At 42.3% G+C, this 27,500-nt stretch overlaps 1 protein-coding gene across 1 annotated transcript in view; it reads right to left on the bottom strand.

The window, feature by feature from the left end:
* The window catches only part of LOC310860852 (adhesion G protein-coupled receptor D2), a gene marked incomplete at its 3' end in the record, with an annotated part of 51,317 nt that overhangs the window by 10,617 nt on the left and 13,200 nt on the right, over positions 1 to 27,500 (bottom strand). Inside the window, exons 8-14 of the mRNA XM_083768042.1 lie at positions 26,745 to 26,942; positions 22,883 to 22,956; positions 20,577 to 20,894; positions 19,940 to 20,051; positions 19,203 to 19,358; positions 17,194 to 17,287; positions 2,701 to 2,812 (exon numbers count right to left, since the gene is read on the bottom strand). Of these exons, the coding sequence (XP_083624168.1) occupies positions 2,701 to 2,812; positions 17,194 to 17,287; positions 19,203 to 19,358; positions 19,940 to 20,051; positions 20,577 to 20,894; positions 22,883 to 22,956; positions 26,745 to 26,942 (1,064 nt within the window). The remainder of the gene's footprint in view (positions 1 to 2,700; positions 2,813 to 17,193; positions 17,288 to 19,202; positions 19,359 to 19,939; positions 20,052 to 20,576; positions 20,895 to 22,882; positions 22,957 to 26,744; positions 26,943 to 27,500) is intronic.

The raw sequence follows: 27,500 nt of genomic DNA, 5'->3' as shown, positions 1-27,500 counted from the left end.
CAGTATATAATGACACGATACATATATACTATACTATGCTATACATATATGTACTATGAAGTGCTACAGTATGACTACATACAATGCAACTATTGTGCTGTCTACATGACATGCGATAAGTCTGTTTCAAATTCTATCTAAGTCTAAAAAGTGCTATCTAAGGGTGTAGGGTAAGTGCTATGGGCCATGATGGAGTCTGAAAAAGTAGATTTGTCGCCAGGCATAACAAACATGTTTGCATGGAGGCGGCTCTGGCATGAGGTTGGGCTCGGAGACCCAATCTTTAACCCATTCTGACCTGAGATCAGATTCATACGAGGTTTCCACATGGACACACACTGGTCTGATGAACCCATTCTGACCTGAGATCAGATTCATACGAGGTTTCCACATGGACACACACTGGTCTGATGAACCCATTCTGACCTGAGATCAGATTCTAAAAATGTCAGTCGCTCTTCGATTTTTCAAAAATAGCAGACCTACAAGCTCGTATCGCGCCACTCGGTGGTGCGATATGAGCTTGTAGATCTGCTATTTTTCAATAGCTAAAGCATAACGTGATGCCGACACCAAAATGGGTGCCCGGTCAGAATGGGTTAAAAAAAGAAAAGACAAAATGGGGGAAATAAATTAAAATAAAGTCAGTCCATGGAGTGTCAATCACTCAGCAGGTTTGGAGCTGACCATGGGAGTGTTGTGTCACCCACATCTCCATCAACGGTCTGTCTGTCTGTCTGTCTGTCTGTCTGTCTGTCTGTCTGTCTGTCTGTCTGTCTGTCTGTCTGTCTGTCATGAAGATTGCTGACAAAACATAAATATCCCAGCTTGTAGTCAGCTGTCAGGCATACTCTGGGGTGCCCTGATGGTTCAGATGGAGTTCTATGACTCAGACAGCTGATTCAGAGTTCAGACCACTTGCTGCTGCTGCTGCTGCTGTGCTTGGATAAATGGGAGAAAAGAGGCTGACATTATAACTGGGATACTTGAATACTTCCGCCAGTCGTCCAGGCTTGGGTCAGCCGACAACATCCACCAATCATCCTCCATGACTTGTTGTCTTGAAATAAAGCAGATCCCCTCCACTAGTATCCAGATTAACGACATCTGGTTCAATAAACTGTCCAGAAAGATACATTACGGCAGGAAACATGGGAAACCATGGCCTACAAATGTATGGAAACAACTGTATTACTTAATTACCGCCATAAAAAATGTGACCTGTTCAGGTGGATTTCACTGAGACTATACCATAGACTGTAAAAAAATATGGACAAAGCGTTCCCCGGGTCTAACATGAACGTAAAATGAAGCCTGAAATCCCTGCACTGTAAATCGCCATCTTTCTAGATCCGTTTTGGACCAGCTGGCCATTGGCTGGCTCCGTTTGGGTCCAGCTGGCCATTGGCTGCCCAGACAACGAGGCGGGACTTCCCCCCTTCTTCTCCGTTGGTTTTTATTTTGACTCGAGTGGGAGGAGAAGACTCTTGAGTGGGAGGGGAATCCCGATCATAGACGGTAATGGTAGCCACGCCCCTCAGAACATACGCGACTTTATGGTCATTATTTGAATTAATGGGACCATAATTTTCCAAAAATAATATTATGACATTAGAAATGAGACTTTAAACTAGTGACTGGAAGAAGAAAGTATTCATGACCATGTTTATTAAGGTAATACAGTCTAGGTGAAGTTGGGCCAAAATACATGGGCCTCTATGGAGCTATGGGGCTTTTTGGGTCCAGTCCAGCGCCACAACAGGCCATTATATGAACTACCGATTTCAAATGAGGCTTCACAAAATATCTGGCTGACTGCCCCCCTGGTCTATACACACAGTTACTGTATGTGTTATAGTAAAAAAAATATGTTCTTAGTTTTATAAGGATGGAAATCAACCAGTCAAACCCTACATAATTATACTGTTGAACGGAGGAGTCCCCTTTTCTGACTCTATACCAAATGTCTTTGGTGAAAATAGCCAAATGTTCGCCCCAGCATAGGGATGCTACACTTCAAGTTGTTCAAGTGAGGCTGTGTGTCGAACCCCCCCCCCCCCAACCTATCAATAAAGGCAAAATGCCCAAAAGACCTCACCTTAGTGAACAGAGGGTTATGCATTTCAAACACATATTTGCACTCCCTCTCCCTCCCCATATAAATGTGAGTATAGTGTTAAAGGAGAATTCCATGCTAGAAGGCTTTCTTAACTTTCTTTGTAGTTGTTACGTCCTCACCAAATAGGTCCAGGTGTTATTTTGTGCAAATCTCCTTATTGGCTATTTCCCCTACCATAATCCCTAAATGAATTGCATTGAATTGAATGGTAATTGAATGGGGCTATGGGGTGTTGTGCTAATTTGCTTATTTCCATCGCTCAAAATGATAATTATTTTGTATATATCCTCTCTTCATAATGTAAATAATATCCCAAGCGGCACACTTTACTACTTAATTGGTTGGAAATAAGCGAATTAGCACAACACCCCATAGCCCCATTCAATTCCCATTCAATTCAATGCAATTCATTGAGGGCTTATGGTAGGGGAAATAGCCAATAAGGAGTTTTTGCACAAAAAACACCTGGACCTCTTTGGTGGGGACGTAACAACTACAAATAGAGGTAGGAAAGCCTTCTAGCATGGAATTCTCCTTTAACAGCACTAGGCATGGGCATGGAGCATGCCAGGGGGACGTACCACATGCGAGGAGGAGAGGGTGTACTGGACGGCCACGGGGATGCTGTGGTTCCTGGATGGGTCTCTGACGGTGGCCGATATGACCGCAGAGGACAGCTGACCCGGACCAGCGCTGGTGGATAAGAATAAGAGGTGTGATTTCATCAATAACCCATTCTGACCTGAGATCAGATTCTAAAAATGTCTATTACATCCTGACAGTTTCATTATTAACCCATTCTGACCTGAGATCAGATTCTAAAAGTGTCTTCGATTTAAAAAAAATAGCAGACCTACAAGCTCGTATCGCGCCACTCGGTGGCGCGGTACGAGCTTGTAGATCTGCTATTTTTCAATAGCTAAAGCACGACACGATGCTAACACCAAAATGGGTTCCCGTTCAGAATGGGATAAATAGGGGCTGGCGAAGAATTACTTACCATAGCCCCCATTTATAAAATAGTGGATCTACAAGCTCTCAACGCGTCGCTTGGCGACACGTTGAGAGCTTGTAGATCCACTTTTTTGCAGATCAACAATTTTCACTATTATTTTGTTTGGGTGGCGAAAAGAGAAAATTATTGAAAATATTCACCTATAATGACATTCCCCAAATAGGGATGACTGAGTTCCATTCAGACGCTAATGGGAATCTCCAGTCAGAGATTCCAGAGTATTTGGAGCCAAAATTGTCACTGTGATGTGGAATCCCTGATGTGGATGTGTCAGGGAATATTCAGCTATAAACTATGTATTATGATGTGTCAGGGAATATTCAGCTATAAACTATGTATTATGATGTGTCAGGGAATATTCAGCTATAAACTATGTATTATGATGTGTCAGGGAATATTCAGCTATAAACTGTGTATTATGATGTGTCAGGGAATATTCAGCTATAAACTATGTATTATGATGTGTCAGGGAATATTCAGCTATAAACTGTGTATTATGATGTGTCAGGGAATATTCAGCTATAAACTATGTATTATGATGTGTCAGGGAATATTCAGCTATAAACTATGTATTATGATGTGTCAGGGAATATTCAGCTATAAACTATGTATTATGATGTGTCAGGGAATATTCAGCTAACTATGTATTATGATGTGTCAGGGAATATTCAGCTATAAACTATGTATTATGATGTGTCAGGGAATATTCAGCTATAAACTATGTATTATGATGTGTCAGGGAATATTCAGCTATAAACTATGTATTATGATGTGTCAGGGAATATTCAGCTATAAACTATGTATTATGATGTGTCAGGGAATATTCAGCTATAAACTATGTATTATGATGTGTCAGGGAATATTCAGCTAACTATGTATTATGATGTGTCAGGGAATATTCAGCTAACTATGTATTATGATGTGTCAGGGAATATTCAGCTAACTATGTATTATGATGTGTCAGGGAATATTCAGCTAACTATGTATTATGATGTGTCAGGGAATATTCAGCTATAAACTATGTATTATGATGTGTCAGGGAATATTCAGCTAACTATGTATTATGATGTGTCAGGGAATATTCAGCTATAAACTATGTATTATGATGTGTCAGGGAATATTCAGCTAACTATGTATTATGATGTGTCAGGGAATATTCAGCTAAAAACTATGTATTATGATGTGTCAGGGAATATTCAGCTATAAACTATGTATTATGATGTGTCAGGGAATATTCAGCTATAAACTATGTATTATGATGTGTCAGGGAATATTCAGCTATAAACTATGTATTATGATGTGTCAGGGAATATTCAGCTATAAACTATGTATTATGATGTGTCAGGGAATATTCAGCTATAAACGATGTATTATGATGTGTCAGGGAATATTCAGCTATAAACTATGTATTATGATGTGTCAGGGAATATTCAGCTATAAACTATGTATTATGATGTGTCAGGGAATATTCAGCTAACTATGTATTATGATGTGTCAGGGAATATTCAGCTATAAACTATGTATTATGATGTGTCAGGGAATATTCAGCTAACTATGTATTATGATGTGTCAGGGAATATTCAGCTATAAACTATGTATTATGATGTGTCAGGGAATATTCAGCTATAAACTATGTATTATGATGTGTCAGGGAATATTCAGCTAACTATGTATTATGATGTGTCAGGGAATATTCAGCTATAAACGATGTATTATGATGTGTCAGGGAATATTCAGCTATAAACTATGTATTATGATGTGTCAGGGAATATTCAGCTAACTATGTATTATGATGTGTCAGGGAATATTCAGCTATAAACAATGTATTATGATGTGTCAGGGAATATTCAGCTATAAACTATGTATTATGATGTGTCAGGGAATATTCAGCTAACTATGTATTATGATGTGTCAGGGAATATTCAGCTATAAACTATGTATTATGATGTGTCAGGGAATATTCAGCTAACTATGTATTATGATGTGTCAGGGAATATTCAGCTATAAACTATGTATTATGATGTGTCAGGGAATATTCAGCTATAAACTATGTATTATGATGTGTCAGGGAATATTCAGCTATAAACTATGTATTATGATGTGTCAGGGAATATTCAGCTATAAACTATGTATTATGATGTGTCAAGGAATATTCAGCTAACTATGTATTATGATGTGTCAGGGAATATTCAGCTAACTATGTATTATGATGTGTCAGGGAATATTCAGCTATAAACTATGTATTATGATGTGTCAGGGAATATTCAGCTATAAACTATGTATTATGATGTGTCAGGGAATATTCAGCTATAAACTATGTATTATGATGTGTCAGGGAATATTCAGCTAACTATGTATTATGATGTGTCAGGGAATATTCAGCTATAAACTATGTATTATGATGTGTCAGGGAATATTCAGCTATAAACTATGTATTATGATGTGTCAGGGAATATTCAGCTATAAACTATGTATTATGATGTGTCAGGGAATATTCAGCTATAAACTATGTATTATGATGTGTCAGGGAATATTCAGCTATAAACTATGTATTATGATGTGTCAGGGAATATTCAGCTAACTATGTATTATGATGTGTCAGGGAATATTCAGCTAACTATGTATTATGATGTGTCAGGGAATATTCAGCTATAAACTATGTATTATGATGTGTCAGGGAATATTCAGCTATAAACTATGTATTATGATGTGTCAGGCTAACGGTCTGCTTGCTTGCTCCTGAGTACAGTAAGTGGAAACACACTCTGAAATTTTGGAGACATACCCTTTCTCTATCTTGTTCTGTACTATCTGTTGTTTTCCCTTCATTTCTTTATTTTACTTGTACTTCTGTCTTCTGTCTGTGTTTTTAGTTTAGTCACACTGCATTTTGAAACTGGAAGAGATCTATTCCGGACTAACTGCTATTCAACTGAGCTATCAAACAGCTCACTTGAACAGCTCTTAGGCCCCGCCTATTTCCAGAAAATAGACATCAGGCACTATAAGTACCGCCCTATTTCAAATACACTGTGGCTAACGGTCTGCTTGCTTGCTCCTGAGTACAGTAAGTGGAAACACACTCCGAACATTTTGGAGACATACCCTTTCTCTATCGTTCCAAATTTCCTCGCTGTATCGTTCCAATTTCAAAGTTCGTTCCAAAGACCCTCGCTGTTTCCTCGCTGTATCGTTCCAATTTCAAAGAATCACACAGGCTGACTAAGATAGCCTAGTGTCCAAGACCCGGACACCTAGACACATCCAGACACATCGAAGGAGGCCGCCCTAGGGGTTTTGTATCAACTTACTTCCTACTTCCTATTATTATTATTATTACTATTATTATGTTATAATTATTAGTTGTACCTTATTATTATTATCATTATTATTATTATTACTTTATTATTATTATCTCTTATACCTGTTTAGAATGTGTTTTCCCACCGTCCCTATACTGTCCTCCTCATGTCGCCCTAGACACTACCCCTACAATCACAGAGATCCCTCAAATCTCATCTACCCAGCGCGTTCACCCAGCCATCACATTGTGGTGGAGGGAGGACTATGGAACTGCCGAGCAGCTACCAAGAAGAATATGCCTGAATTCATTTCAGGCCACGCCTCCCTCAAGTCTCTGCATTTCCTTGCTCTGACTGAAACCTGGATCACCCCAGATAACACTGCAACTCCCGCCGCGCTCTCTGTTTCACACAAGTTCACCCACACCCCCCGCCAAACAGGTACAGGGGGTGGTACTGGGCTACTAACATCCCCCAAATGGAATTTCCGTGTCTTAAATCTCTCTCACCTTTCTCTGTCCACATGTGAATTTCATGCTATCTCAATATCACAGCCAGTCCCCCTCATCCTCATTGTGCTGTATCGCCCTCCAGGAACTCTCGGGAACTTCCTGGAAGAACTAGACTCTATGATCAGCTCGTTTCCGGAAGATGGCACCCCTCTGATTCTACTGGGGGACTTCAACCTTCCTACCGCAGAGAAATATCTTCCCGTTACATCCCTTCTGGCCTCATTTGACCTCTCCCTATCTCCCTCCCCTCCCACTCACAAGGCTGGTAATGTTTTGGACCTTGTGTTCTCCAGAGCCTGCTCTCCCTCCACACTCTCTGTTACCCCCTCAACTAGGTCTGACCACCACTTCATAACCTTCTCCCTCTCTCTCTCCACCCTCCCGCCTAAACCTATTAACCCTCCGAACGTCACCTCCCGATGCAATCTCAAGTCCCTAAACCCCTCCTCCCTCTCATCCTCTATTCTCTCCTCTCTACCCTCCCTGGAGTCCTTCCTCTCCCTCTCACCTGACACTGCAACCTCATCCTTTCTCTCCTCTATCTCATCTGCATTCGACCAACACTGCCCGCTCTCATCCAGGCCAGCTCGCTCATGTCCACCGGCTCCCTGGCTATCTGAAACTCTCAGATCTGAACGAACACCTCTAAGGGCAGCCGAAAGAAAGTGGCACAAGACGAAGCTACAAGATGACCTTTCACACTTTCACTCACTCCTCTCTGCCTTTGCCCACTCACTAACCACTGCTAAAACCTCTTTCTACCACACCAAGATCCAATCCTGTACCTCTAACCCAAGGAAGCTCTTCTCCACTTTCACCTCCCTCCTTAAACCCCCTCCCCCCACTCAACCTTCATCCCTCACTGCTGATGTTTTTGTCAACTACTTCGAGAAGAAGGTTGATGATATCAGCAGCTCCTTTCCTCCCCTCCCACATAAAGTAGCATCCGACTCAACCAACACTAACCCCAACATACCATGCATGTCCTCCTTCTCTCCTCTTTCCCCAGACGAGGTTCTACAACTAGTGACATCCTCTAGACCCACCACCTGCCCTCTTGACCCTGTCCCGTCTCCAATCTTCCAAACCATCGCACCTGATCTGCTCCCCTTCATCACCTCCATCATCAACACCTCAGTAACCTCAGGCTGCGTCCCATCTGCCCTCAAGTCAGCCAGAGTAACACCACTCCTCAAAAAACCAACCCTTGACCCTTCAGATGTCAAGAACTACAGACCGGTATCACTCCTTTCATTTATTTCTAAAACCATTGAACGTGTCGTCTCCAAACAGCTCTCTCTCCATCTCTCACAGAACAACCTGCTGGATCCCAACCAGTCCGGATTCAAGAAGGCCCACTCCACAGAAACTGCCCTGCTGGCAGTCACAGAAGCACTACATGCTGCCCAAGCTGCTTCCCACTCTGCAGTACTGATTCTCCTAGACCTATCAGCAGCATTTGACACAGTGAACCACCAGCTGCTCCTAGACACCCTAGCGGAGCTAGGCATCGGTGGAACGGCACTAAAGTGGTTCTCCTCCTACCTCACCGACCGGACCTACCAGGTTTCCTGGAAAGGTCTGTTATCATCCCCCCGAACCCTCCAAACTGGGGTCCCACAGGGATCTGTACTTGGTCCCCTCCTTTTCTCACTGTACACTAAATCCCTTGGCACTATCATCTCTGCCCACAATATATCCTATCACTGCTACGCCGATGACACACAACTGTTCCTATCCTTCCCCCCCTCTACCACTCAGGTGGAAGAGCGCATCACTGCATGCCTGGCTGACATCTCACAGTGGATGTCCTCCAACCATCTCAAGCTGAACCCAGACAAGACTGAGCTTCTCTTCTTCCCAGCTAAGTCCTGCCCTATGCGGGAGCTAACTATTTCCGTAGACAACGCCCTGGTAACGTCTGTCCCAACAGCCAGGAATCTTGGTGTTGTCCTGGACAGTCAGCTCTCGTTCAAACCTCACATCACAGCTGTCACTCGATCCTGTAGGTTCACACTCTATAACATACGACGAATTAGACCGTTCCTCACCCAGGAATCAGCCCAGCTCCTAATCCAGACAACAGTCTTATCAAAACTCGACTACTGTAACTCCCTCCTTACTGGCCTACCAGCATGTGCACTTAAGCCTCTCCAGCTGATCCAAAATGCAACAGCTCGCTTGGTCTTCAACCAGCCAAAATTCTCACATGTCTCCCCCCTGCTCCGCTCCCTCCACTGGCTCCCGGTCGCTGCCCGCACAGAATACAAAACTCTGATGCTGGCATTCAAAGCAACCAAAGGTATGGCTCCCCCATATCTTACAAGTATGATTGAACCCTACAAACCCTCCCGCGCACTCAGATCAGCCAACGCAGGGAAGCTGGAAGTACCCTCACTAAAAACGCCGGGACAACGCTCCACACGTCCCAAACTCTTCTCCCTTCTGGCTCCAAAACTGTGGAATGCACTTCCCATTGCAGTCAGAACTGCAGCATCACTCCCAATCTTCCGCCGTAGCCTGAAAACCCACCTTTTCAGACTCCATCATGGCCCTTAGCACTTACCCTAAACCCTTAGATAGCATTTCTGTTGGATTATATAGCATTTGATACAGACTTATAGCATGTTATGTAGACAGCACTGTAATTGTATTGTATGTAGTCATAGCACGCCATAGTACACATATATAGCATAGTAGTAAAGATGTATAGTTTATATGTATAGTGTATGTATAGTTTCACTATATAAATATTCCACTGTTACTTTCTTAGCTTACGCATGTTTCATGATAAATGCTTTTTATGTGATGTATTCCCATGCTTTGTTCTTGCTTAAATGTAAGTCGCTCTGGATTAAGAGCGTCTGCTAAATGCCTAAATTGTAAAATTGTAAAATTGTCAGGGAATATTCAGCTATAAACTATGTATTATGATGTGTCAGGGAATATTCAGCTATAAACTATGTATTATGATGTGTCAGGGAATATTCAGCTATAAACTATGTATTATGATGTGTCAGGGAATATTCAGCTATAAACTATGTATTATGATGTGTCAGGGAATATTCAGCTATAAACTATGTATTATGATGTGTCAGGGAATATTCAGCTATAAACTATGTATTATGATGTGTCAGGGAATATTCAGCTATAAACTATGTATTATGATGTGTCAGGGAATATTCAGCTATAAACTATGTATTATGATGTGTCAGGGAATATTCAGCTATAAACTATGTATTATGATGTGTCAGGGAATATTCAGCTAACTATGTATTATGATGTGTCAGGGAATATTCAGCTATAAACTATGTATTATGACGTGTCAGGGAATATTCAGCTATAAACTATGTATTATGATGTGTCAGGGAATATTCAGCTATAAACTATGTATTATGATGTGTCAGGGAATATTCAGCTATAAACTATGTATTATGATGTGTCAGGGAATATTCAGCTATAAACTATGTATTATGATGTGTCAGGGAATATTCAGCTAACTATGTATTATGATGTGTCAGGGAATATTCAGCTAACTATGTATTATGATGTGTCAGGGAATATTCAGCTAACTATGTATTATGATGTGTCAGGGAATATTCAGCTATAAACTATGTATTATGATGTGTCAGGGAATATTCAGCTAACTATGTATTATGATGTGTCAGGGAATATTCAGCTATAAACTATGTATTATGATGTGTCAGGGAATATTCAGCTATAAACTATGTATTATTATGTGTCAGGGAATATATAGCTAACTATGTATTATGATGTGTCAGGGAATATTCAGCTAACTATGTATTATGATGTGTCAGGGAATATTCAGCTATAAACGATGTATTATGATGTGTCAGGGAATATTCAGCTATAAACTATGTATTATGATGTGTCAGGGAATATTCAGCTATAAACTATGTATTATGATGTGTCAGGGAATATTCAGCTAACTATGTATTATGATGTGTCAGGGAATATTCAGCTATAAACTATGTATTATGATGTGTCAGGGAATATTCAGCTATAAACTATGTATTATGATGTGTCAGGGAATATTCAGCTATAAACTATGTATTATGATGTGTCAGGGAATATTCAGCTAACTATGTATTATGATGTGTCAGGGAATATTCAGCTATAAACTATGTATTATGATGTGTCAGGGAATATTCAGCTAACTATGTATTATGATGTGTCAGGGAATATTCAGCTAACTATGTATTATGATGTGTCAGGGAATATTCAGCTATAAACTATGTATTATGATGTGTCAGGGAATGTTCAGCTAACTATGTATTATGATGTGTCAGGGAATATTCAGCTATAAACTATGTATTATGATGTGTCAGGGAATATTCAGCTATAAACTATGTATTATGATGTGTCAGGGAATATTCAGCTATAAACTATGTATTATGATGTGTCAGGGAATATTCAGCTATAAACTATGTATTATGATGTGTCAGGGAATATTCAGCTAACTATGTATTATGATGTGTCAGGGAATATTCAGCTATAAACTATGTATTATGATGTGTCAGGGAATATTCAGCTATAAACTATGTATTATGATGTGTCAGGGAATATTCAGCTAACTATGTATTATGATGTGTCAGGGAATATTCAGCTATAAACTATGTATTATGATGTGTCAGGGAATATTCAGCTAACTATGTATTATGATGTGTCAGGGAATATTCAGCTATAAACTATGTATTATGATGTGTCAGGGAATATTCAGCTATAAACTATGTATTATGATGTGTCAGGGAATATTCAGCTATAAACTATGTATTATGATGTGTCAGGGAATATTCAGCTAACTATGTATTATGATGTGTCAGGGAATATTCAGCTAACTATGTATTATGATGTGTCAGGGAATATTCAGCTATAAACTATGTATTATGATGTGTCAGGGAATATTCAGCTATAAACTATGTATTATGATGTGTCAGGGAATATTCAGCTATAAACTATGTATTATGATGTGTCAGGGAATATTCAGCTAACTATGTATTATGATGTGTCAGGGAATATTCAGCTATAAACTATGTATTATGATGTGTCAGGGAATATTCAGCTATAAACTATGTATTATGATGTGTCAGGGAATATTCAGCTATAAACTATGTATTATGATGTGTCAGGGAATATTCAGCTAACTATGTATTATGATGTGTCAGGGAATATTCAGCTATAAACTATGTATTATGATGTGTCAGGGAATATTCAGCTATAAACTATGTATTATGATGTGTCAGGGAATATTCAGCTAACTATGTATTATGATGTGTCAGGGAATATTCAGCTATAAACTATGTATTATGATGTGTATGTATTATGATATACCTGGAGAACCATGTGGAATGGACAGGATGCAAAGACCTGACAATTAAATGTTGATATAAAATGCAATTAAAAGCTAGTGTCCTTTAGGGCTTTAAGCAACTAGTCAACTAGTCGACTAGTACCTCCACTAGTGACTAGTTGACCTCTTTGGCCCATTTTTGTAGGCCTCAAGAACAGCTTGATTATAGTTTTAGTCGCCAAATACCAAATGTACACAGTTTATAAATGTACAATGTTTTTTTAGTCGACTACCGGTAGTCGACCACGTAAACTAGACAACTAGTGAACATCACTAGAAGTGAACGCCCTAGTGGGCCCTCAGTCTGTTCACACCAGCTCTGTACTGACTCCACTGCTGTGTCAAACTGGGGGAAAGCATCGATTGCGCCGTCGATACACATCAGCATTACCGCCCTACAACTATCCAGCAGTCAGAACTGCAGCAACTGCATGCAGTCAGAACTGCAGCATCACTCCCAATCTTCCGCCGTAGTCTGAAAACCCACCTTTTTAGACTCCATCATGGCCCATAGCACTTACCCCACCCCCTTAGATAGCATTTCTGTAGACTTAGATAGCATCTGATACAGACTTATAGCATGTTATGTAGACGGCACTATAATTGCATTGTATATAGTCATAGTAGACGGCACTATAATTGCATTGTATATAGTCATAGCACGCCATAGTACATATGTATAGCATAGTAGTATATATATAATATATATATATATAGTTTATATGTATAGTCTCATAATATAGATATTCCACTGTTACTTTCTTAGCTTACGCATGTTTTATGATAAATGTTTTTGTGATGTATTCCCATGCTTTTGTTCTTGATTATTGTAAGTCGCTCTGGATTAAGAGCGTCTGCTAAATGCCTAAATTGTAAATTGTAAATTGTAAATTGTATCCAATCCAATCCATTTTATTTATAGAGCACATTTAAAACCGACAGCGTTGAGCCAAAGTGCTGTGCAACAAATACTAAGAGTAAAACAATAAACAATAGACATGGGGAAGACAAAACCGCCTGTCTGTTCTGTGTTGCTCTGTCTGTCCAGTAGTTTTTAGCTTTTTAGTTTCTATGCACTTTATGCTGTTGTAACACTTCAATTTCCCCTCTGGGATTAATAAAGTATATCTCATCTCATCTCATCTCATCACCCATTGCCAGCAGATGTCCAAAATGATACATCCTGTTTCCCTTAACACGTTTCACACAGATTTATTTTGTTTTGTTAAATAGTTACTGTATGGATTTTAAATCACTGTATCAATGTAATCGTATTGTCCAAATTGTATCGCAATGCGTATAGTATTGCTGTTAAAATGAGCTCAGCAGATATACAAGCTCAGCTATGAGAATCTTTGCTTCTGGGGGTCCCTGCCTCCTGGAACAAAATACTTTGTGATGGGGGGGGGGGGGGGGTCTACGGTCAAATACATATCATTCTGGCGGGTCCTTGACATGAAAAAGTTTGAGAACCACTAGCACAGATTAATCCATTTTGGGCGGGAACCCCTTTTGGTGTTAGCATTATGCTATATGATGAGAGAACATATTACTCCAGTTTTGGCATCACTGCACTGGCTTCCGGTTGTTTTTAGGATTGATTTTAAAATTATTTTACTTGTCTATAAAGCTCTCAATGGTCTCGCACCTTCCTACCTACATGACTGCCTGCCTAAATATGTCCCAAACCGCCCGCTAAGGTCTTCCACTGCTGGCCTGCTCGCTTTGCCCCAAAAAATGGCAACTAAAAAATACGGGGAAGCAGCTTTTTGCTTCTACGGGCCGTCGGCATGGAACAAGCTCCCACTGTACCTTCGTCAGGCAGCCTCTGTAGACATTTTTCTACAACATTGCCTTTAATTGATCTTTTATTTTTAATTTTTCATGTCCTCACTGTACTGCATTACTGCTTGTTTTTTAATGTCGTTGCCTTGCTTTTCTTTTATTCTCCATTGTTCTGTAAAGCACTTTGAGCTGCATTTCATGTCATGAAAGGTACTATACAAATAAAGTTTTATTATTATTATTATTATAGCTATTGAAAAATAGCAGATCTACAAGCTCATAGCAAGTGGCGCACTACGAGCTTGTAGAGGTCTGCTATTTTTGAAAGATTGTAAAAATGTGGCGCAAATTTAACTCGGGTCTAAAAGGGTTAAAAACAGGTGGCTAGCGCACATCCCGTCCCTCGCTGGTGCTGGACAAAAGGTTGATGCATACAGAGAAGAAAGAAGTCTACATTAGTGTTTATTGTATTAAAACACAGACATTCTATTCAGAGACAACGTTTGGGCCGTTAGCTGGCCTTCATCAGGTGGCAAGGCCAGCTACTAATGTCGGTGTTTTAATACAATAAACAGTACTGTGGAGCTGGCCTGGGCCGTGGCTCAGCGGTCCAGGCACCTTGGCCGGTAGTCCAAGTCTGGCAGTGTGCCGCGGGTTCGACTCCCCGATCCCGACAGCCTTTACTGCATGTCACTCCCCCCATCTCTCCCCCCCCCCCCCCCCCATTTCCTGTCAGCCTACTGTCGGTCCCTCTATAAATAAAATAAAGGCGAAAGTTTATTTAAGAAACAGTGTGGAGCTGAGGCTGTGTGCGGACTTCTTTCTTCTCTGTAACCACCAACATAGAAACATAGGTTTTTCAGAAAACTGTGCAGGATTTTAGAAGACAGTAGAATCTGTTCCTCGGGTCTTTTAATGGCTTAAAGGGATAGTTCAGATTTTTTTAACTTAAGTTTGTATGAAATACTTGCCATTAATATAGTGGTTGCAACTGTATTCATTGATTGCCCGAGTCCTGTGGTGGGAGTTCTGCTCTGGTTTTGGTGAAATATCAAGTAGTTCCGGTCATTTTGTGGGGGGTGCTGGGGGCCACGCAGTAAAAGTAAATTAATCCACAAAACTAACGTCATTTGTATTGTTGACCTATTTCTAAAATATTAGCGCAACTTTCGTTCTTTTTTTACCCCTCTATCACACAGAACTATCTTTTTTGTGTCCATATCACTACGCCCAAAAAATAGTTCCATGTTATGGAGGGGTCAAAGTTGAACGAAAGTCACGCTAATATTTTAGAAATAGGTCAACAATACAAATTACGTTCGTTTTGTGGATTGACTTTTACTGCGTGGCCCCATGAGTGCCCCCCCACAAAATGACCGGAACTACTTAATATTCACTAAAACCAGAGCAGAACTCCCACCGCGGGACTCGGGCAATCAATGAATACAGTTGCAACCACTATATTAATGGCAAGTATTTCATACAACTTAAGTTAAAAAAATCGGAACTATCCCTTTAAGGTGCAGCAGCAGAAAACAGAAGGTCTTCTAGGACATGGGGTTCTCAACCTGGGGGTCACGACCCCTTGGGGGTCGCCAAATTATTTTGGGTCGGTTCCCAGATGATTTTTTTTTTTTTTAGTATTTATTTATTTTTGCAACGGAATGGAAAATGGAAATTAAGAGTTTACATAGTACACATAGAAGTACATCATGCATACATTTCCTTGCTGCTTATATCTGGTTTCCCTATTTATTTACAATGTATTTTATCTATTAATAAGGTCAGTGCCCGTTGGACACTGGTGGCCTACTTGGAATGATGCATGGAAATGAATCATTCAGATATTATGTCTGTGTCCCTTTTATGCCCGACATCAGAATTATATCAGGTTTCTGTATAGTGTCTCTCTGTGTCCCTTTACTCCAATATATGGGGTTCCGTGTCAGCCAGTCATGCCCAAATATGGAGTGTTGGGATGTCAGAACAGGCCAGTTTATGGAGTTCTGTATCAGGTATGCCCAAATATGGAGTGTTGGGATGTCAGAACAGGCCAGTTTATGGAGTTCTGTGTCAGTGAACTACAAAAATGGCCGACCATCAGTTCCGGTTCAAACACTAAACAACATCCACTAGCTATTTCAAAGGTCAGCTCGGGAGATGATCCGCTGGGGGAATGAATAACTGTTTTTGTCACATCTAAGTCAAATTAAGCCCCGAATATCACATTGTGAGCATATTATGATCCATAATGCACATAAAGACCGCGCGTGTGAGTGCACGAGCGTGCACGCAAGTATTATGGCTGTTTTTAGGTACACGTCACGGATCGTTAGCATAAAATGCTAACGGACCCGTACTTATTTCATTTTTTCCCCCTGGATTATGGGGAATAAAACAAATCTCGGGTTGCCGGGCATGGCATCCATTGCAACGGTGAATTAATCTCGTTTTCTCGGGGGCCGGTGCGGAACCAGTTAAAAGCAATGGCAGGTGGCACGGTGATTGGATTAATCATTGTAACGCCCAAACCCACCTATGCATAATGTAATTGTAAGGGGTAATGGAGGTTAGGGTTAGGGTTAGGGTTAGGGGCCCAAACCCACCTATGCATAATGTAAGGGGTAATGGAGGTGTTTTAGGGACTTAGGCTGTGGCACAAGATAACACATTTTACGGGGCCACACCTCTCACACAATACTAAATCCCCAAATTAAGGAAAAAGACCGCAAGATTGAGAGCCAATGGTGTATTTATAGTTAGATTGCAGCGGTCAATTGTATTGGGGGGGGGGGGGGGGAAGGTGGCGCGGCGGGGTTTGCGAGACATGGCCAAAGCATTTCCTGGGGGTCCCCAGCTCTAGGAGAGACATGGCCAAAGCATTTCCTGGGGGTCCCCAGCTCTAGGAGAGACATGGCCAAAGCATTTCCTGGGGGTCCCCAGCTCTAGGAGAGACATGGCCAAAGCATTTCCTGGGGGTCCCCAGCTCTAGGAGAGACATGGCCAAAGCATTTCCTGGGGGTCCCCAGCTCTAGGAGAGACATGGCCAAAGCATTTCCTGGGGGTCCCCAGCTCTAGGAGAGTCGTACCCGTTGCTGCCCGAGCTCTCCTGCAGTGGTCCTCCAGACACGATCTGATGGAGATGTCTGTAGTAGGTGTGGATCACCATCACGTCCTTGTAGCCTGTCACGACAGTTACAGCACAACAAGAGGATAGATTCAATGTAGGGCATTTACGTAGCAGACGCTCTTGATCCATGGTAAACAATTTACAATTTAGGCATTTAGCAGACGCTCTTAATCCAGAGCGACTTACATTTAAGCAAGAACAAAAAGCATGGGAATACATCACATAAAAGCATTTATCATGAAACATGCGTAAGCTAAGAAAGTAAACATGAGGTAAACTAACAACCACATAGAGACAGTGTAGTGCCTCAGTAATCTATAGGTAAACCAAGCACACCATCAGTCTAAACAACATAATATGAAACCATTATTAATGATAATACATTGAAACTATACTATACTATAATAGGATGCCAGGTGAAAAATTAAAAAAATTAAAATAACATGCCATCTAAATTACATTTTAACCTACGCATAAGATGCCTCCCATTGCCTCCTCTAAAACCAATGGGAGATTTACCCATAAAACCCATAGTCTGAACGGCAAAAAACCCATACTCTGGCCGAAAATTCGTCCAACGAAAATATTCGGCCGAAAATGGCTAAAAATGTATTTTCGGCCTATTCGGTTTTGGCTCAAAAAAGCCGAAAAATATCACTGAATAGTAGTAGTGGTCCTAAAGTTGTGAATCGATATAATTCAACTAAACTGCGGGAAAAACACAGATGTACAAGCCCAAAGCACTGTGCATTGCGACGGGTAGATAACTTGTAGATCTTCCAGCTTCCAGCGCAGGAAGGGCGCATGCTTATGACGCTCTTTAACTATGCATCAGCAGCAGCCAGCGACGCTGCGACAGTCACAACACACGAGCAGCAGACGGAATGCACAGACAGATCCGACACAACTTTATTGCACACATCTGTGCTTTCATCCACGCTTCCATAGCCTTTTAAATCTTATTTTCCATCCACGGGCACAAGCAGTGATATCAGTGCAGCTTCCACCCGATCTGTGGTGGTGTTCTGTTGTCTGACGAGGGGAGCTAACGTTACACACGAGTTACACACTCGCTGCTGCGTTTACACGGGCAGACACAAAGACGAATGGGAATATCATTTGGAGCTTTAACAATGAACGATAGACTGTATCGTTGCGTCTGCCCGTGTTTAATGGTCAGGGTTTCACTGTCCACAGCAGGCAGACCTATAAATTCAAACCCACCTCTGGAATATTGCCATCTCATTCCACTTTAATTTATTTTATTCCATAGTCTTAGTTTTTCTCTAATAAAGTAGTTTTTATTTGTTTTCTCATGTTCTCCTTGAAAAGTATCTTTAAGTACTCAGAGAAGCATTACATAAATCATATTATTATCACTATTATTATTACTACTTGTTTTATTGCCTATGCTTAGACTATGTAGAAAAAAAGAGCTCTCTGCTCAGGTCAAATAGGCCTATTGATATGTGATTAATTGAGATTAATTAATCACAAAGCCTCCAATTAATTAGATGTTTTTAATGGACCCATAAGTGTTTATTATTTAAGTTAGGTTTTGCCATAATCATGTCTTTTGCCATAATCAGGTAGCTTTGCAACAAAGACGTATTCGGATATTCGGTATTCGGTTTTCGGCCAACTGTTTCCTATATTCGGTATTCCGTTTCGGCCAAGAATTTCCATTTCGGTGCATCCCTACTCTGAACGATTGCAACGTGAAGTCGTGAGCTTTCTGCACCTGGCAGTTATGACTGAGGCATTCTTGTTTTTTCTTTATCTAAGTGTCATGCTTCCAAGGAAGCCCAGCCCATATGGACTTACAGGCTAAGGTGGAGCCTGTGCATGTGCGTGCGTGTGTGCGTCTGCTTGTGTGCGTGCGTGCGTGCGTGCGTGAGTGTGTGCGTGCATGCATGCGGGAGTGTGTGCGTGCGTGCGTGTGTGCGTGCGTGCGTGCGTGCGTCTTACCCAGTGAGTGTATTCTGTGGATCTCGCTGTCTGAGATGAGCAGCCTGTCTTGTCTGGCTGCTCTGGAGCTGCCGTCGGCTTTGGGGTTCAGCGCAGAGGGCTTGAACACAGAGCTGCCACTGTTCCCCGACAGCTCCTTCCACTCCATGGACACGTCTTCACACACGGAGACAAGAGGACAGACAGACAGACACGATGACACACAGACATGACAACAGACCACTTCACTTTCTACTGATCTCTTTCCTGGAGAGGATGTGCATGACTTGTGCCGATACTAGTGTGACTGTGAAAAGAGGCCAATTGGCAAATCCCCTCAGCTTTGTCCGGGACAATGCTTGGACAAGTCAATGGATGTCTCACTGAAGTACCGATGGCAGGGTTACAGTGAATGTCACAATCTGTATCATATCGTTGCTGTCGGGTAGAAACCTCATTATGTCCAAAACGGATACTTTTCAGCAGGCCTTAATATATACCTTATGCCTCACTGGGGCCTTATCCTTAAGAGAAGTAATGCCTCTGTTCATATTTTCTGTATAGTGTTGCACTGATACTATTGTGTTTAATAACTCAATTCCTCCTTTGCTCCGTGAGCCGCAGTACAGTACAGTACAGTACAGTACAGTACAGTACAGTACAGTACAGTACAGTACAGTACAGTACAGTACAGTACAGTACAGTACAGTACAGTACAGTACAGTACAGTACAGTACAGTACAGTACAGTACCATTACCTATATTCTTGGTAGACAGCATGAAGCCCCTCCCCTCAGAAGCCAGCACATCGGCCAGGGTTTCAGTCAGCTGGTCGATGCTCTTCACAACGCTGAACGGTCCCACGCTGACCTGATTGAGACAAAAACGTTCAATGCATACAGTATATTTCCCAGTGACAACACAAGGTAATCTTGTCCACCTGTTGCTGCAACACCAACAATGGTGACCCATTACATTCAGTGACCGCTTAGTGGTTGAAAGCAATGAGTGAATTACAGACTTCCACCTGGTCACCAGTTTTGGTGTGGCACAACTAAATGTGTTGCTTTGTTGACGCAGACAGAACTCAACTTTATAATTGCACGTGGCTAACTCATTTGATGTATTAATTTACAGCAGTGGGTCTCAAACTATTCCACAATCGCCGGATGCTATTTAGTGTCTGGAACTACACCTCCTGAAATCCGAGTCTAAAGCACCAATACATTTATTTTATTTTCCGGGTGAAAAGATATATGATTGTCCGCCACTCCACACTGCCTTTGTTCACATCTGGTTCACGTCTCGGGTCCCGTGGGTTGTCAAAATAACATAAAAACACTGGAAAAACACACTCACTCTCTCTCTCTCTCTCTCTCTCTCTCTCTCTCTCACCCCGTCGTCCATGTGTCCGGTCCACTGAGACGCCACGTCGGGCTCCAGCATCAAGCTGGCCATCTTCAGGTAGTTGGTGGCTATGGACAGCATGGCCCCCGCCCGGTCCGCCCCGCTCAGGTCAGAGTCCTCTCCTCCGTCCTCTCCTCCGTCAGCGTCCAGCTCCATCAGCTGGGAGAGGTAGAGGGCGTCGGCGGGGGCCAGGAGGAGGCCGTCGGTGCCTCCGTCCTCCATGACGGCGAGGAGCGCTCCGCTCAGCCGCTGCTCCGAGGACAGGTCTCTGTCCCTGGAGGAGTTGACGCTCAACTCATCCATCACCTGGAGGAGAGAGACCAACAGGTTATTATCTATATATATACAGTACATTTGAGACAGGTGGAAGCGGGCGAAAATGTGCGCCAGTTCAGATCGCCAAGTCACAGAACTTAGGCGAAACTGCTGTTCCCGTTCATTCTAGCTCTGCGCGCCTCCACGCCCCTTGTGCGACATTGATCTGTGCTCTGGCACCAACGAAGACTCCTTTCACCACCTTCCTATGTGCTTGCGTTCTTTTATTTACTTTAATTTTGCCAATAGTACCGCGCCTGCTTCCGTTTCTGAAAGCCACTATTACTCACTCCGTCCGTGTAAAAAGTAAATCTCCTGGACACAGCATAACATTAGAAATGATCCCAGAACGTCTGCATTCTGAGAGCACAGCCTTTTAAAACGGAACCTCTAGTTGAGTAGTACATTACCTCAGTGTATACCTAGCCATGATATGAGGAACCAGAAGTAGGCCTAGTGATTTCCATTCTCTCATTGCATGGCTTCAAACGGGGGTCCCCTGAGGCAGTGGTCTCGGCCTTTACCGTTATTATTCATCAGAGCGCGAGGTCAAGTCGAAGGCACCGTGGAGGACCCCAAACAGTGTCTCCATGAATGTATTTTGTTTAGCACATGGACTAACAACGCAAAGTGGATCCTGACCAATATATAAATATTATAAATGGACCAATGGCAATATATGTTTGGTCCATCATTGTCGTGTTACATTGACATTGCTAACCTATGAATGTCTGTGGATTCTTTCAGTTTCAAAGGTTACTAAAACATGAACGGAGCCATTTCACCTTCTCACCAAATATAAGCACCGGGACTTTGTTTTGTCGGTAGATTTTTGTCTATGTGCAAAAACATTACATTTCTCAAAAAGCTAAGACAAACAGACACGAGGACCACAGGAACAACTGATCAGGCTGCCCTGGCTGACACTATTTGGGACTGAAGTCACATTGTGTGACTTTTCAAGGCAGTACAGTGGAGACTGGAGAGCAGGGTTATTTATACAGGCAGGTTGCTGGTGAGTTCAGTGGGAGGTAACAGTACAGTATAAACCACATCACTCACTACTAATATAAAATCACAGCTAGAGACGGAGATGTTCAACCAGTGGAAGACTTTTTAGGCATACTGTATTTAACCCAATAAGACCTGCCTACAAATGCCTTCTAAAACAAGTAAGACGTGCAAACGCGGGAAGCGAACGCTGTGTGTGTGTGCATGTGTGTGTGTGTGTGTGTGTGTGTGTGTGTGTGTGCTACAGCTGCGCCCTCTGGTGGCGGGCAGGTGGTCTCACAGCGGGACAGACACACAGACACACATACACACAGACATGATCTGCAGGGTCTCATAGTTAGTGCTCACTGCATTCACAATCAGTAGTTCTCAAACCTTTATTGTGCCAAGGACCCCCCCAAAATGTATATTAAAATGTTTGAACATGTTTGGTGCCAGGGACCCCAAGAAGAGAAGATTTGTGTCAAGACTTTGTGAGCTTGAATATCTGCTACTTTTGAGAACCACTGTTCTAAACCGATGTTTCTCAGGTCCCCCAGGGGATGGGGGGGGGGGGGGTGTCCCACATGATTTAGGAGGGGGTCCCACTCCCCAGATAACAATGAAGTCACGATTTAAAGACTCTTTAATACCTCAAAAAGTAACAAGAAGAAAAAGTCCATCGCTAAATCAAAAGTATTCAACAAACTATGCTATACAAACTGCTCAAACATTGGCCAAAATGGTCAAATAATATAAGAACATTGTGAAAATAGTCAATCTACAAGCTTTCCCGGTTTGCCTGTGTTAAAGCCCTCCTCTCTCAGGGGTTCTCGTGGCAGCGGTCTGGCCGTGGCTCAACTTCAACACAAGACTGTGTGAGGCATCTCATCCATGGGAATCGAACCGTGACGGTCCGCTGCAGTTCTGGACAGTGGGTGGATGATGTGTAATGCCGGGTAATAACAGGCTACAGATGGGACACTCACAGGCTTGGCCAGAGGGTCCCTGCTCAGTCTGGTGAAGAAAGGCGTCCTGGGAAAGCCCATGGCCTCCACCCCGTCTGAAAAGAATGACAATCATCGTCAGAACAATCAACTTGAATCACTGTAATGATGATGATGATGAGGTGATGATGAGAATAAGAATAGTATAACTGATCATAATCATACCTAGACATAAATATATTCACACGCACACACGCACACACACACACACACACGCGCACGTTTTAACTTATTTCGTTTACATTAGCCACATGTATCACATGGACATGAACATGAACCCTAGTATCGAGAGGGCAAACATTCGGCTAAAATAGCAGATCTCACAACTCACAACCTGTCCCCCCCCGGCAACACACTGTGAGCGTGTAGTGATTTGGTAGAGGGTGAGACACAGGAACGGGGGATGGGCCTCGTATGGACAGACCCCTGGGGTCAACTAAGTACAGTATATCGGGTTTACTGTACTCTATGTGGTTGAAAAACAAATCCCTGAGTGCAAAACGGAAAACCAACGGACTAATGAGCTGTGATAGAGTTGGAGATGAAGTCATCTCTCTGTCTACCGTTGACTCCCTGGAAATTATGACCGTCTAACTATCTGAGTATCTGAGTGTCTGCCTTTAATCACAGACAAAACGGGCTGTCATTATACCGTCAGCTGAGAAACGGCTCTCGTCCCGTTCACTTGGCGTAATGGGTGATTATGAACATTTAATCACAAATGTTATCCTTAATCGTTTGTAACGGGTTTGAAAGAAAAAGAAAAGCGGTCTCGCAGGAAGCCATCGCATGACGTTATGCGTACATTACAATCTTATAAACCATGTGATGGGTTCCCAAAGTTGTTCAGGTCAAGAGAGAGAAATGTCTCTAAAACTGCCACCCCCTGGCCAGCCAGGGGACCCAAGCTTACAAACAATACATTGTGATTTAATCACTTTTTCAAAATAATGAAGATATAGTAGCGGTTCAACAAGCTCAGAACGTGATGCTAAAAATAGGGATGGGGATTGAGAGAATCACACGGAATCGGAATTTTAAAGTTATTGAGAATCAGGGTTTCAATAAGGTTTTTGGTCTATGAATTCTCTGATCAATTCTAGCTGGACTCGACGCAATGTTATGTCATGCCTCGGCAGACGAATCATGTCAGTGAAATGTAGTCACATGACACATCCAGGAGCCACAATCTGCATCTAATAAATCTTTTGAAGAATTTCTTGCCAACTACCAGTAAAAAGCTAGCGTGCGCTGAGCATATAGAGCACCGTCTGACGTCACTTTTCAGTAGAGGGCGCCAATACACAGGTTCATGTATTTTTTTTTATTTGCATTGAAATCTCCATAGGGCGATTTTAGGTCGCTTCATATAAGAACTGTGTTTGAAAAATAAACCGACCATCCCGGCCTTTCTGTCAGGGGAGTGGCTGTGCGTCGTTAATGATGTCCATTCATATTTGATACAGCCAGTTTCTGGTAAAAAATGAATTAATGTGGCCGCAAAAGCCTTGAAACTACATATTAAAGCAATGTCGCTGCTAATATACATCACGCCCAGCTGTCAAGTGTCAACACATTGCGTTCCTGAGATTCCTCGTTGATGTAAGCTCAGCTGGTGGTGACTCAACTCGTACTAACCACGAAACATTAAATATCAATAAAATAAAAATAAACGTAATTAACATTCAGTTTCTGTTGTACAAACGGGCAGCTGCAGCCACCTTTCTGACTCGTTTCTAACGCTTATTTTGTTACTCTTTGGGTATATTTGTACATTTCCACCTTCAGTCGATGCTTCATATCCATATGAGTGAAAAGACCGGGGTGATCTGTTTATTTTTCAAACGCAGTTCTTATATGAAGAGATCTAAAATCTGGGGGGGAAAAAATGGGGATATCAATGCAAATACCCAGGGCCCATACCCAGCGATAAAGATTTTGAATTTTAAATCGCATGTGTTGGAAGGAGACCTGACTGAAGGCCCAGGAGATCAGTGGTTCTCAAACTTTTGTGTGCCAATGACTCCCCAAATAGATTATGTTAAAATTTTGATATGTTTCAAAAATAGAAGATCTACAAGTTTCACTTCATGCCACGCTGAGAGCTTGTATGAGCTATTTTTGAATAGCCAACATATTCAAAATGGTTAAAGTGGTTAAAATGATTGTGGCGCTACAGTACATTAGCTCATTTTGCTGGAGGCCCCCTCATGGCATCCCCACAAGGACCCCTCGTGGACAACCACTGGATTCATGTACCATCCAGTGAGAGGTGGAAAGGCTGCATCTGTTCAACTGATATCAAGGGAGTGGCTGAGATAATAACAACATTACACATGACATATGGTGGACAGTTTAAACTAGTTTAAACCAGATGGCCCTGCTGCAGTACATCTCAGAGCTACAGTAGGTCTCCAGTGATGCAACCTATCCACACCTCTTGGCCTGCATTACCCCAACAACACAAACAACACAACCCCATGGACATGCAGAGTGTCAGAGAGGCAGGGGCTAAAATCTACAGTACAAGCTCTACAAGCTCACAAAATAGCTGCGACGCGTTGTGATCTCTTCTTCTGTTTTCTACATGAATATAAACACAAAATATGACTCCTAACGTCGTTGAAGTGGGACTCATAGAATGTCCCTGGGACTCATCTAAAAGACCATCCCTGCATCCCGGGACTCTATTCTCTACTCTAACCTATTTACATCACTGGACAGAGTCCCTGTTTACTCAGGCAGGCCAATCAGCACTGGACAACCTTTCCAAAACTGAACACATGGAGAAACATAACTGTTTATAGCTCAATCTCAATGTAATTAAGATTAAGATCGTCTAGCCACTTAGCCCCGGTTCTGCTCTGCCGAAAATACGTCTGATCAGCACTGCTGATTTTTATACATTTTGATTACCGGTAGTTTCATTTGAGAACGGCTAGATCTGCTGCCGTCATGCAGCCGTCTGCCCGTGCTCGTTTGAGCATGGGTAGAGAGCCTATTTCAACCTATCAGATGGCTTGGTCAGAACTACCTGTGTTGTATAATATAATACCTCACTGACTAATACTTATTCTACTGCTATTTTAGTCAATTCAGTCAAGCAAGCAACCAGCCTATCGACTAGGGCATTAACAAACAAGTCGACTTCATTAACAAGTCGAAAGTCTAAAGTTAAAAAATTTAATTAAAACATAATAACATAATAATAAAACATACTTACATTCAATTTGTATTTTTATTATTATTATTATTATTGTTGCCTGTGTACATAATTCAACACTGTAGGATTGGCTATTGTCACGGACAGAAGTGATTCCATCCTTTTCTTTTCTTTTTTTTTTTTCTTTTTCTCTCAATAGAACCAGGCATCTGCATTCAGTTAATTAACGAGCAGCTGTGCCTTTGATGTTGTACTGACAGCCAAGTCGACTTGCAAACATCACAACGTCAAAATAATGCCCTACTATTATTGTCCATTCAACACCATACAAACCTACCGTAGCAACCACCACCACCACCCCTCCTCCTCACCTTTAGCAACCACCACCACCACCACCACCCCTCCTCCTCACCTTTAGCAACCACCACCACCACCACCACCCCTCCTCCTCACCTTTAGCAACCACCACCACCACCACCACCCCTCCTCCTCACCTTTAGCAACCACCACCACCACCCCTCCTCCTCACCTTTAGCAACCACCACCACCACCACCACCCCTCCTCCTCACCTTTAGCAACCACCACCACCACCCCTCCTCCTCACCTTTAGCAACCACCACCACCACCACCACCCCTCCTCCTCACCTTTAGCAACCACCACCACCACCCCTCCTCCTCACCTTTAGCGAACTGGCACACGGCGCCTCTGGACGTATCGCAACCGTCCAGACCCCAGCTGCCGTTGACGGGGTCAAAGGTGACGCACTCCCCGGCCTGGGGAGCGTGCACCACCTCCAGGGAGAAGTTGTGATAGGGCAGGGTGTTGGCGTCTAGCAGGGAGTACAGGAACGGGTTGATCAGTACAGTGGTTTTATTTCCTGGCGAGGGAAGGAAAGGGGGGAAAAGGAGAAGGGGTAAAGGGTTAGGATAGATGTCTACCCTTATCCTAACCCTAAAGGAGAAGGGGTAAAGGGACAGGCATTCTGCATCGCTTCGAAAACAAGTGGTTCCCAAACTTTTTCATGTCAAGGACCCCCAAGTTGACACTAATTAGCCCCTATTTGAGTAGTTCACATGAACGATGCTGTAGTGGCTGCATGGGGCATTTGAGGGGCAATATATGTTTTATATGCACGATTACAAATAAAAGAGAATTGAATTGAGAGCCAGTGAGTCTTCCTCATTTGAGACTACTGTGGGACTCGTCCTGTCAGTGTCACGGTCCGTGACATGTGTTATGTTCCTTGTGCTAGGTTTTGGTTTTTACTTTACACTTGTGTGCTTTTATTTTGCAGTCTGTTAGTGTTTCCTGTGTTGCTCTTGTTACCTGTGTTGTCTCACCACCAGTACCCTGATTACCCTACACAGTGTTTCCACCTTGTCTTGTTAGTCCTTTTAGCCAATCATTGTGATAATTATTCTGTTGAGTTCACCTG

The sequence above is a fragment of the Protomyctophum parallelum genome (assembly GCF_964188405.1).
Source record: "Protomyctophum parallelum genome assembly, chromosome: 6".
In the NCBI taxonomy this organism is placed as follows: domain Eukaryota; kingdom Metazoa; phylum Chordata; class Actinopteri; order Myctophiformes; family Myctophidae; genus Protomyctophum; species Protomyctophum parallelum.
The sequence above is the reverse complement of the archived record's forward strand: the minus strand, read 5'-3'. Positions and strand labels throughout refer to the sequence as shown.